Genomic DNA, 12,312 nt, shown 5'->3' on the forward strand with positions numbered 1-12,312 from the left:
TAAATATATACAAATGTACAGAGGGTTCCACCCCCTCTGGGGTGGGCCCCTTTTTCCACCTCCCTTTCTCCTCCCCTCCACTGGGGCCCATGGCCTGGTCCCCAGCCCTCCCTGGGCACTAGCCTGGGGGTGGAGGGTGTGGACAAGAGGGACCCTTGTGCAAAGCAGCTGGCACTAGGGTGGGTGAGAGCAGGGACCGAGTCCCCACCCTCCCAGTGAGCACCGCCCTCTTCCCCTCAGCTTTGGGCTGCCCCCAAGACTTCGGTCCTAAGAGCGGGAGGCTACGGTGGGGATCTGGGCTGGAGTCCCAGACTCCTGGGTCCTTTTGGACGCAGAACCATCCTAGCAAGCGAAGTCTTCAAAGAGGCCTCCCGGGGGGTGGTGGTTTGGGAGCAGGCCGCTGGTGCCTGCGCCTTCAGCGCGGCCCTGGCTTGGGCAGGTACTCTGCGAGGCGAAGAGCGGGTGGGACAGGGAGAGCTCACGTGGTACCCCCAGGCCTCACACAGCCAGCCTTACCCTGTCCCCTGGGGCAGAGGCCTCAGGGGAGCCCAGGAACCCCCTCCCGCAGGCTAGTTCAGAAGTTATGGGGGGATTCAGTCCTGGGAGAGGACGCTGGCTGTATACAGCGCTCACCCTCACCTGCTCCTTCAGCTCCTGAAGCCCCAAAGTGGAGATGCCCCCAGTGGCGGTCCGGAGGGGGGTCTTGGGACGACGCCACGCCCGCCTCAGTCGGTCCCAGGACACCTGGGGGTTCGGGGTGGGGGGATAGCAGTGGGCTCAGGAAACTCGCTAGAGGAGAAGGATGGGCCCCACCAGGCCCACCTCAGGACTTGCTGGCCCAGCAAACCCCCCCTAGGACGCCCCAGTCCTCCTCACCCATCCCCCTCTCCTGACTCCTCAGCACGCTCGGGCCTTCCCACCAGTCAGGGGACGCTGGTAAATGACCCTGAGCTTGACCTCCGGCAGTCCAGCTCCACCAGGAAGCCTGCACTGCCCCTCTGCTTTCCCCCCAGCCCCTCCTCCTACCTGCCCCTCCCCATCTGGGTGGCCCCCACCAGGGCCCCATCCCTTGCCTCATAGATGTAGTCTAGGATCTCCAGCAGCGTGAGCACACTGGCTCCGATGAATAAGCCCATCTGTCCCCCGAGGTCCCCTGGGGAGCATGAGAGCAGGGTCAGAGGGGGCAGGCGGGTCCGGTCTACCCCCGTGGAATCGGGGCTGGGGCTCACCCAGCAGGGCTGACAGGCCGTAGGCTGCTCGCTGCTCCATGGCCTCGGATGTCAGGGCTTCAAAAAAGACATCTAGGACCAGGAAGTTCTCCCTGTAGAGACAGGAAGCAGGGTATCCTTAAGGGGCCGTCTTCCTGAGGAGACGGCTGGCGGGACATCCCAGGCCCAGCAGATCCGGATCTGAGGCCCCCCTGTGCCAAGAAGCTCCCAAAAGCTGTGAGGCGAGACAGGCCCAGATGCCTGTCAGCTTCATCTTTTGAGGGCTAGCAAAGGGCCTGGGAGAATAAAACAAAACTCCTGGGCCGGCAAGATTCCCGCTCCCCGCCCCAACCCCGCCTTCTCTAAAGCAGCAAATAGTTTTCACTTTGACCCATCCCCATACCTCTCTAGAACCTTCAGTGCCTCCCTATTGCTTGACAGTCTACTCCAGAATTCCTCTTCCAGACCTTCAAGACTGCCCATGATCAGCTGCACTGTACCTTCTTATCCAAACCGCTTTTTTATCTGCTTCTTTCCACACAGCCTCCCTGCTGCTCAGGCTGGTCTTGACATCAGCCCATAGATCTCTAACTGGGATGCCTCCCCTCTCTCCTCTTCTCACGGACCCAAACCCGGTGTGCTCAGAGGCCCAGCTCATGCCTCCTCTACTTCCCCTATGCACATTCATCTCTCCTGGGGCCTAAGAATCAGTCCCACACCTTCAAACACGGCCCCATCCGCAAACTGTGGCATGAGTTCTGTGTTATAATCATCTCTGTCCCCATAGGAGCCAGCGCTGGGCTTGGCACTCAGAGGATGCTCAGCATTGGTAGATTGGCTGCAGGGTACCAGGCCCAAGGCTCAGTGGGACCCCTCCTGTGGGCCACCTGGCTCCTCCCCCATCCCTTCCAGTTCCTCTCCCTCTGCACAGCATTCACTGGACATGCATTTAACGGCTCCAGGTTGCTGGGGGAGAAAGACGCACAAACAGATGTGCAAAAGACATGCAAACACAAAACAGTGGGTAAATGCAACGACAGAAGTATGTACAGGGTGCTGTGGGGGTGCAGATGAAAGGTGTTTGGGCTAAGAAGGGCTCCCCTGGAGGTGGAGACACAGGATGTGACTTGGAGGATGGGTAGGGGTTACCTAGAAGAAAAAGATCGTGAAAGGCATTCCTGGCAGGAGACTCATTATTAACAAAGATGCAGCCCACTCCCAGCCTCCACCATGCACCAGGCCTGTTGAGGGTGGCCTCCACCACACACAGACACACACTCACAAACGCACACACGCACGCACACACACACATACATACCGTATGTAGGTCTCATTGCGCTTGTATTTTCTTGCCAGGTACCGGGCTGAGCCCCTGTTGGGGATCTTGACCATGGAGATTTCTTTCCCGTAGCGGGTCAGGTTGCAGGGGGTAGGGCAGAAACATGGGCCTTCGGAGCCCCCACCCAAGGAATCTGCAACACAGAGGCGCCAGCTGCTGTGCGGGGTGGGATGGCCCAGAGGCACACCAGCTGCAGGGAGGAAGCTTAGGGGCTGTCCTGAGGCAGGCACACCCAAACTGAGGGCCCGGTCTGGCCAGCACTGGCACTGCCTGGGGGAGACTGGCTGGGAGTCCCTTCCTGGACCAGCTTCAGACCATCCAAGAAAGTGGGCGGAGGCAGAACCCCCAGCACACTCCTATAGGCTCATCCCTCTGCTGCCCAGCCCCCTGGGACAGAGAGGTCCTCCTGGCTCAGAGGGAGGGCACGGGCCACCCACCAGAGCTAATTAACCACATGAGGCCTCAGACACATGAGGGGCTTGGAGAGGATGCTGGGATGAATGGGATGTATGCATGTGTTCACATATGCCTACGGATGGGTGGATGGATGAGTGGATACATGGATGGATGGATGGACGGACAGAAGGACAAATGGGCAGGGTTATTATGCTCAGTATGTTCGCCCCCACAGATCCACTCTCCACTCTCCCCACCTTGCTCTGTCCCAGGATGCCAATCTCTGCCAAATGCATCACCTAGACTCCCTGTCCTATGGCTTTGGGTTGGGTTTGGCCAATGGGAGGCCCCGTCAGGATCACAGGGCAAGGAGGGGAGAGATGCCAGGCTTCCTCACTTGTGGTCCCGGCTCCCGGCTCCTGTCCATCTCAGACAGCCACAGGTCCCTCTCTGGGTGCCAGTAGCAACCCCTTCCTTTGCCCCTTAAGGCGCGGGGGCAAGAAAGGCTCCTTAGTTCTGTGGAGTCTCACCACCCCTTGTGGTTCCCTTATCCCCACTTACATCTGTTCCTTCATTAAACACGCTTCAATCACCCCTTTGGCAGATGCAGTTGGTGTGTGGGACAGAGAAGGTGTGATTCTACTGCCGCAGCACCTCAAAGCCGCCCCCGTGGCCCCAGTGTCTGGATTACCGCCGAGCTCTCCTGACCGGTCACCCTGTTCCTAGTCTTCCTCCCCGCTTATCCATCCTCACATCTAATCAGGGTCCCCTTCCTAAAATCAGAAGACATTCTTGCCTTGCCTTAAGCCATTGTTGGCTTCCCAGAGCCTCCCCCGCTCTTTCCAAGCCCTCCTTTGTTCTCTGACCTCCAGCCACACTGACCTTTCTGGGCTCCAGACACACACGCTCTCTCTGGCCACAGGTCTTTAGCACGAGCTGTTCCCACTGCCTAGAACACGTCCCCCCTTTTCACCTGGCTGACTCTTCCACATCCTTCCAGTCTCAGCTCATATGTCACTCCCTCTGGGAATCCTCCCTGCCTGCCCAGGTGAGGCTGCATGCCCTTGCTGGGGCCCTGTAGGATCGCTGAGGTTCCCCTACACAAGGACTAACACGCGGTGCTGTGATGCCCGTCCACAGCCCCGCCAGGCGGTAAGCGCTACAAGAGCAGAGCTCTTGTTCCCACTTTTACCTCTGGCCCCAGTGCAGGCTGCAAACACCTGTAGAATGAATAAATGAATGAATGAATGAAGTGTGGATCAGGCGAGACCTATGGACAGATGGGGTTGCCTTACCCACACTGGTAGCCAGCAATACATCTTTTCTCATACCAAGGGAGAAGACATTTCACTTTCCCAGAGAGGCAAGCTCATTGGCTGAAGCAAGATGAGAAGCCCCGCCCTTCACTCTCAGTTCTGGTTCTCTGCAACCCCCCACCCTGCTCTCTCTACCACAACTGCAAAGGTCCTCAGACCCCTGGAGGTACGGGATAAGGCTCAACCCCCAGGAAAAAAAACACCCAGGAAGAGACTGGGAGGAGGGGAGGCAAGGCAGTGAGGACCAGGGTGCACAGAGAGACGAAGAGGAGGAGGGGGCCGGAGAGGTGGGGAGGGGAGAAGGCAGCACGGACCCAGTGTGTGGTCAGCACACTCGATGTAGATATTTGGCGGGCAGATGGTCTCATTGCCTGAAAGGAGAGAAGATTATTCCTGGAGTCTATAGTTCCATCCACTCTCCCCCCCATATTCCCAAATGTGGGCACATACATGCATGCACACACATAAATGTGTGCACATGAATTTATACATGCCTGTGCATAGAAGCATGGAGATGTACGCATGCACATATGCACGTAAATCCATGCGTGCTTGCACACACACACATATGCACATGGATTTGCATGCACGTGTTCAAGCACATGCACACAACCTCAAGTACAAAAGTACAGATATGCACAAGTACATGTACGCATAAATACATATTAACAGGCACACAGACATGCACGTGTGCATCCCATATGCATACGTGAAAACATGCATAAAATCCCGAACACATACCATGTACACTCACGTGGGCAGAGACATGCACACATGTTGTCATACACGTGCACCTGCCCCCCTGCACATGAGCAGTGTTCTGCCCTTGGAGGTTCTGGAGCCTGGCAGGGTGACAGAGAGCTGGCAGGGGGTGGGGTGCCCACCTGGCATGTGCACCATCCGGCAGTGGCAGCGCTGAAGCACGGCCTCCTTTTCACAGCGCAGCCGGCAGGCAGACACACTGTAGGCTGAGTAGCCTTGAAGCTCAGGCTCCCTGAGCGCACTCTCCGCTCGGCAGTTGCCCCAGGGCTGGGGCAGATAGGTCAGCTGCAGAGGTGGGGCATGACGGGGTCACGCACAGACGTCCCACCCGGCCCTCCGGCGCCCACAGCCCCAGTAAAGTCCATGTGAGGGCTGGTGGGATGTGAGCTTCTGGGGGGCAGATCTGGTCAGCATCCCCTCTGAGCCCAAAGGCCCGGCCCTGTGCCTGACCCAGGACCCAGCTGGAGGTGCTCACCCGCTGTTCCTGGCAGGACACAAAGGTCTGGAAACCTGGGGACACGCCGAAGCCCAGCTGGTGGATGTAGGGTGGCTCCTCCTGGCTGTGGATTTGCACTCGGATGCCTGCCTCAAACGACGTCTCGTCTGCACAGTAGAGATGGGCACCTTTGGAAACCCACCCTAGGCAGAGGACCCAGGCCGGAGCCCCTGTCCCTTTCCCGCCTGCGTACTTGTCTCTCTCCAGATGGGCAGGTACTCCTCCTGCTGGATGTCCAGCATGATCTCCAGGCCACTGCCCATGCCCCCCACCCGGCTGGCCAGTGAGCTCTGTGGATCCGCGTTGAAGGTATAACACTTCCCATAGCGAGTATAGACCTGGGAATAAGAGACAGGAGCGGGAGGGGCGGGGGTGTGGAAGGGGGAGATGAAAGACAATGCCTTAGGCTTAGGGTTCCCTGTCCCCTGTGACGGCCACCAGACCTGCCTGGTCACCCCTGTCCCATATCCCAGCAACCAACCGACAGCCCAGCCTCCCTTGAGCTCCATCATTTCTACTGACATCCTCTCTTAGATGATTAAAAGGCACCTCCAGCTTAACATATCAATAGTAGAACTCTTGGACTTCCCTGGTGGCGCAGTGGTTAAGAATCCGCCTGCCAATGCAGTGGACACAGATTCGAGCCCTGGTTCGGGAAGATCCCACACGCTGCGGAGCAACTAAGCCCATGGACCACGGCTACTGAGCCTGTGCTCTAGAGCCCGCGAGCCACAACTGCTGAGCCTGCGTGCCACAACTACTGAAGCCCGCGTGCCTAGAGACCGTGCTCCGCAACAAGAGAAGCCACCGCAATAAGAAGCCCGCGCACCGCAACGAACAGTAGCCCCCGCTCACTGCCATTAGAGAAAGCCCACGTGCAGCAACGAAGACCCAACGCAGCCAAAATAAATAAATAAATAAAATTTTAAAAATTACCAGAACTCTTGATGTCTTCCCAAATCCTGTCCCCGACCCATTCTCCTCTTATGAGTAAAGGGCCCCACTACCTACCTAGTTTCTCAAGTCAGAATCCCTGAACTCTCCCTCTCCCTGTAGGTTGGTTGCTGGGATATGGGACAGGGGTGACCAGGCATACAATGCAGCTGCTGTCCCAGGCAATATCTATTTAGAATCCATCTACTCTCCTTCCATCTCATGTTCCCCTTTCACCATCATCTCCCCCCCGGCCACGGCGGCAGGCTCCTAACTGGTGCCCTTCATCGGTCTTTGCCTCTCTCTCCAAAGCCATTCACTACACAGTAGCCAGAGTGTTCATTCTAAACTGAGGAGATCCAATCAAGCCACTTGCCAACTTGAAGTCCACCAATGGCTTCCCATATCCCAGAGCATAAAGCCAAATTCCTTCCCTTGCCTGAAAGTCTCCACATGAGGTAACCTTTGCCTCTGTCTCCTGCCTTTCCACTCCCAGATCTCTGAGACAAATTCAAACTTTCGGAGCGAGTTCCCTGCCCAGGCCTTTGTTCACGCAGTTCCCTCTCCTGGAATGCTCCCCTGCCCCCAGTTGGCATGGCTAGCTGCTCATCTTCTAAGCCTGAGGTTAAGTGTCCCTTCTTCAGATGCACACTCCTATAGCACACACACGTTCCCAGTGTCAGCCTCCCCTCATCAAAAGCATTTGTTGGTTTGCTCAAAGTCCTCATCAAGACCTGAGATGATCTTGCTTATCTGTTTGCCTCCGTGTTCATTGCTCATCTTCCCCCCACTAGAATTCATGCTGCACAGGGGCAATGAGTCCAGCACCTGTTCCAGGGCGGGGCACAAGGAATACTTTAATACGCGGTTCCGCCGGCGCAGAAGCAGCCAATCTCGCTTTTCCTCTGCAGAGAGTCCTCCCATGTGAACACCAGATGGCGCTGCAGCCCCGGAGATGGAAGCCGAGGCTCTGGCGGGGACAGAGCTACCGATGGGAGTTGCGAGCAGCTGGGGTCGGGAGGAAGTTGAGGGAGAGGCAGATGGGAGTTCCCCCCTGCCAGGCTCACCCCACAGAGACCAGCCCCCGGGTCAAACCCATCACAGGTGGTACCTTCCCTGGGGGTAAGGAGGTCAGCGCACTCAATCTCTCTCTCTCCCCCCGGCCTCTGTCCCTGGGAACATTTTCACTCTGGTGAAAGCTGGGAGAAAAGGCATGAGGCAGTGTAAGGGAAAAGACTCCTAAATGCCTGGCTCCAGAGGGAGGCTGTGGAAGGGAGAGGGCTGGGTGGAGGGCAGTAGGAGCGAGGAGTTCTAAGAACTGGGGGCCTGGGGGTGCCCTCGTTGTGAGGCAGGGTTGTCTCCCATCCCCATCCCCCTAGTTTAATTGCCCTGCTGATTCTCCCCTCTCAAGACAGTTCTATCACCCAAACACCCTGCCTCAGATTCCCAAAACAAAAGCGCGCAAATAACAAGAACTGCACAGTTTACAAAACATGGCAGCATCTGCCACCCCATTTCATCTCCTCAGCCACTCTGGTATCAGGTAGGTTTAATTAGCCTGATTAATACAGATGAGGAAACCAGAGCTCAGAGAGGTGATGTGACTTGCCCAAGGTCACACAGCTTAGGGGGAGAGGTGGAACTCATTGAGATGCAAGACCCAAGGTGTTCCCACAATCCATTGCTGGCAACTCCCCCAACCCAAGCTTACAGCACCCCAAGCCCCGGCTCCTGCTTCAACCCCATCCAGCTGAAATAAGACTGGAGTCTCAACGCTCGACCCCTTTTCCTCCATCCCTCCTTCCCTTGCACTCCACTCCTCTATACCTTCCTTAATCTCTTCTCCATATCTGCTGCCTCTCAATTCAATTCCTCACCTGTCCCTCCCCCCTCCTTCTGCACCCTCGCCACCTTCTGGGTTCCACTCCTTGACGTTGTCTGTATCACCCCTGCCGCAGCTCCCTGTTGTGTGTCCATCTGGGGGCAGGAGTAGGCATCACTGACAGTCCCAGAGCATCTGCTCTGCCCCAGGCACTGCACTAAATGCTTAATATGTTCTTTCCGATCGAATCTCACAATGATCCTACATCCTACAGATGAGGAAACTGAGACTCCGAGAGGTTGGCTGATTTGCCAAGGTCTCCAAGATCAGTGCTTCTCAAACTTTAATGTGCACCCAAAGCACCTGGGGATCTTGCTAAAATGCAGATTCTGATTCAGTAAACGTGTGTTGGGCAGCAAGACTGAGATTCTGCATTTCTAACAACCTGCTGGTCTGCAGACCGCACCGTGAGTAGAAAGGCCCTAGTCGAAGGGGCAAGAGTCCAGCGAGACAGGCTGACTCTAGACCTGTGCTTTTACATGCCACTGGAGGGAGGAGAGCCCTGAAGAGGGCTGAGGGCAAGATCTCTGTGTCCTCAGTGGTGGGGGAAAGGCAGATGGGGGGAATATGTAAGTATTTGTCCCAAATCTCAAAGCACTCATCCCCTTCCTATTTTGGGCCAAGAAGATGCTGGAATCAGCTCTTGCTGCTGCAGCCGTTTTTCAGTGTGTGCTCCAGTTGGGAGGCTAAACAAGGCATGGGCTGCATGGGGGAATCCCAGTAGTGAGCTGCTCACTCGCGCCCCCCGGTGTGCAGCGGCTGACCCTGACCGCTGGGCACTGTCATGGTCTCTCCCATGGGACCATGGACTCCCTGAGGCTGGGAGCCCCGTTTCATCATCTTGGTATCCCCAGAGCCCAGTGCAATTTGCAGAAGGAGGAGTGAGGTCGAGGGAAGGAATGCAAAGTGGACATTATCAAACATTCCCACTTTGTACTGGGTCCTGTACTTTTGATCTAGTTTCTCCTTTGAGCCTCCAAGAAAACCACATGAGGTAAGCATTGTAGCCCCCATTTCATGTTGAGGAAGCTCAGAGAGGGAAAATGACTTGGCTAAGGGCACACAGCAAGTAAATGACAGCAGAGATTCGAGCAGAACTGAGCCTGATGCCAAAGCAGAGTTAGTGCTTATAAAACACCTGGTAGGTGTTCAGTGAATGAATGAGTCTGGTAGCCTCCTGAACCTGGGTGGGGCTGGGGCAGCCTCCCTGCTCGATACCTCCACCACATAGACACAGACACGGGCTACCTGACACTGAAACTCTCCCTGTACAGGGCAGAGCCAACTGGGAAGGCTTTGGCTCCAATGGCTTCAGATGGTGGTGGCTACCTGGTACGCCTGCCCTTGAGGCGACTGTGTAGAGTGGGGGTGACAAAGGGAGATGGGTGGAAGGACTCTGGGTCTGCTGATGGACAATGGTCTGCAGGGAGTAGACAGGCCAGACTGGCAGGGCCAGGACACCTGCACAGCCCGGGTCAGGCCCGACTGTGGGGCAGAGCAGAGCAGAGCATTGCCCTGGAGACGGTCCCTGGGCCAGGCAGGCAGCAGCGGGTGGAACCACCAGCTCCTAAGTGGCAGAACTCTGGTAGCAGCACAGCCCACATCTTCTTCCATGGAGACGGCACGGCCGCTCTGCCACAGGGTCCCACTGGCTGTCCACTGCTCTCTCCTGAATGGCCCCAGAGGAGGGTGTGTGGACAGGAGTTGAGGGTCCAGAGTCCAGCCACGGAAAGGGGCAGCTCCTGGGCTAGGATGTGCCCTGATGGGCCAAGGGGCTATTTCCAGATCCCCACCACCACCAGCCTCAGCCTCTGGGCCCTGTCCCCATCTCAGAGCCCACCTTCTTCTTCCGTCTGGCTCTCCCTCTTCTCGGCCCTCCCTTGCTCTCTGCCTTCACTCCTAGGTCCATCCCCCTGGCCCTGGGCTGAAGCCCTCCAGACCTAGGCTGGACGGGTTCTAGATAGGTCTGTGTCCATGCTGCAGGCAGACCCGTGGACCAGCTTCCTTCCTGCCAGCCCTCTGCCTGTCCCTCTCGGACCACCTCCCCTTTAGTGTTGGCCTGGACCCTGCCCTGGGTCTGTCCATCTCCCTAGCCTCGGTCGCCTGATCTGTCTCTCTCTCAGGTCTTTCTCCATCCTCCTGGCCTGTCTGTCCTCAGCATCTGATCAGTTATCCATCTGGTCTGTGTCTCTGTCCCTTGCCCTCTGTCAGCCTGTCCGTCCCCCTGGCCTCGTCTTTCTCCCATTGGCCTGGCTGCCCCCCAGCCTCTCTGTTCTTTTGCCCGCTGCATCTCTATACTGTTTCCTTTTCTCTCTATTCTCCAGTCTAGGTGTCCAGTCACTGACTCTTGTATTCCTCCTCTTGACTTTTCCCTGGGCCTGAAGCCACCTCCCCAAGCCAGGAACCCCTCCCCAGGCGCCCTTTCCTCCCCTCCAGGTCTGCCCTAGACGATGATCAGGGTCGGAGAGATCAGTCCAGAGCTTGCTCCTCTGAGCAGTGGCTTCTCTCTCAGTCCCTTGAGTTCCATCTGTCCACAGCTCCCGTTTCCTCGCATTCTTACCCACCCCTCCCCAACCCCTCATCCTCCCTGCAGTCAAGGAGCCCACAGGGTTAACAGGCAATTAGCAGGGCCAGGGCTCAGAGCGGTGGGGGAGAGGGCTCCTCCGCCGGGCCGCCAGGAGATAAGAAGCAGCCAGGAACAGCCAGGCTGGGCTAATCCCAGCGCTAATCTGCAGCCTGGGCTTTATCTCCAGCGCCTTCTGGGCACCCTGCCTCTGCCGAGGCCTTGGCACCTCCCCCCAGCCCTCTTTTCCATGGCTGCTTTATCCCTCCAAATTCCATCAGCCCTCTCCTGATGTGGTCCGGCCCCATGCCTCTCACTTAGGCCCCTGGAGCGAACTCCCCTTAATCCTGCAGTGCCCTGGGGTCCAGAGTGGGCCAGTGGAAGTGGGTACCTCTTCATCTGCCCTGGACTGTGGCCGGCATCCCAATTCAGATGGTCCTGGGGCCCCAGCTTCACTCAGGGGTGGCCCAAGCACCCAGGTACCAAGCCTTCTCCTCCTCTGTCCTCGCCAGGGAAGATAGTACCAACTCAGAATGCCTAAGGTGTCTGCGCTGGTCAGAACCGGGAGGTAACTCAGTCCAAACCCTCACTGTACAAAGGCCAAATTGGAAGCCTAGAGATGGCAAGGGACATATCCAAAGACATACAGAAAAAAGAGGGCACGTTCAGAACCTGAGCCCAGTCCCCCACCCCCCACTGGGCCCCAGCATTCTCCACTAACCTCCATCACCCCCCTGGGGGTCAGTAGACCCTGATCCCAGCTCTGGCTCCACCAGTGACAGCTGTGTAATCTTGGTTAGTAAAGTGATTTTTTTACTTCTTTGGTCCTCAGTTTCCTCATCCGTCAAGTGGGGATAGAAATTCCTGCTCGACTTATTTCACAGGTTTGTTATAAGTCTCAAAAGAAATGAAGTAGGTGAAAGGTATTTGCAAGGTAACATCGTATACATGAGGCCTCAACATTAGTAATAAGAGTGTTGTGGAGACCAGTAAGGCCCAAACTGGGGCAGAGATCGACCATTGAATCTGGTGCTGGAAAAGGATCCACCTAAGCTTCATAACATGGAAAAATGGGTGCACATTTTGGAGCTGACAGAATAGGGTTCAAGTCCTGGCTCTGCCCCCAGCCTTGGACAAACAACCGTGGGTGGCGATTTAACCTCTCTGAGCCTCAGTTTACTTATCAGTAAAAGGGGGAATGGTAATTCCTCCTCCTAAGGTTAGTAGTGAAGATCAGAGATAAGTCCAGAGGGATGTGTGCAAGGTGCTCAAGAAAGCAGGGGAGCCCATTTAGGGAATCTTCTTGCCAAGACGGTGCGGCCATTTGATCTCGGCTCCCCACTGGGCCCATTCTCACACGGCATCATGCACCTTGGTAAAGGCCCTCTCAGCAATTGTGGGAGAGGATGGAATTCTG

The 12,312-nt window shown here is 56.6% G+C and overlaps 1 protein-coding gene across 1 annotated transcript in view; it reads right to left on the reverse strand.

Moving 5' to 3' along the window:
- ASIC4 (acid sensing ion channel subunit family member 4) overlaps positions 1-12,312 on the reverse strand; it is a 24,541-nt gene continuing 12,229 nt past the window's right edge. Inside the window, 9 exon segments of the mRNA XM_027120507.1 lie at positions 1-444; positions 640-744; positions 1,074-1,153; positions 1,230-1,321; positions 2,527-2,680; positions 4,574-4,630; positions 5,144-5,306; positions 5,497-5,624; positions 5,711-5,855. Coding sequence (XP_026976308.1) covers positions 343-444; positions 640-744; positions 1,074-1,153; positions 1,230-1,321; positions 2,527-2,680; positions 4,574-4,630; positions 5,144-5,306; positions 5,497-5,624; positions 5,711-5,855 — 1,026 coding nt within the window. The 3' untranslated portion in view covers positions 1-342.

This window comes from Aethalodelphis obliquidens, unplaced genomic scaffold (genome assembly GCF_003676395.1).
Source record: "Aethalodelphis obliquidens isolate GAN/ISIS:26980383/991018 unplaced genomic scaffold, ASM367639v1 scaffold2, whole genome shotgun sequence".
Classification (NCBI taxonomy): domain Eukaryota; kingdom Metazoa; phylum Chordata; class Mammalia; order Artiodactyla; family Delphinidae; genus Aethalodelphis; species Aethalodelphis obliquidens.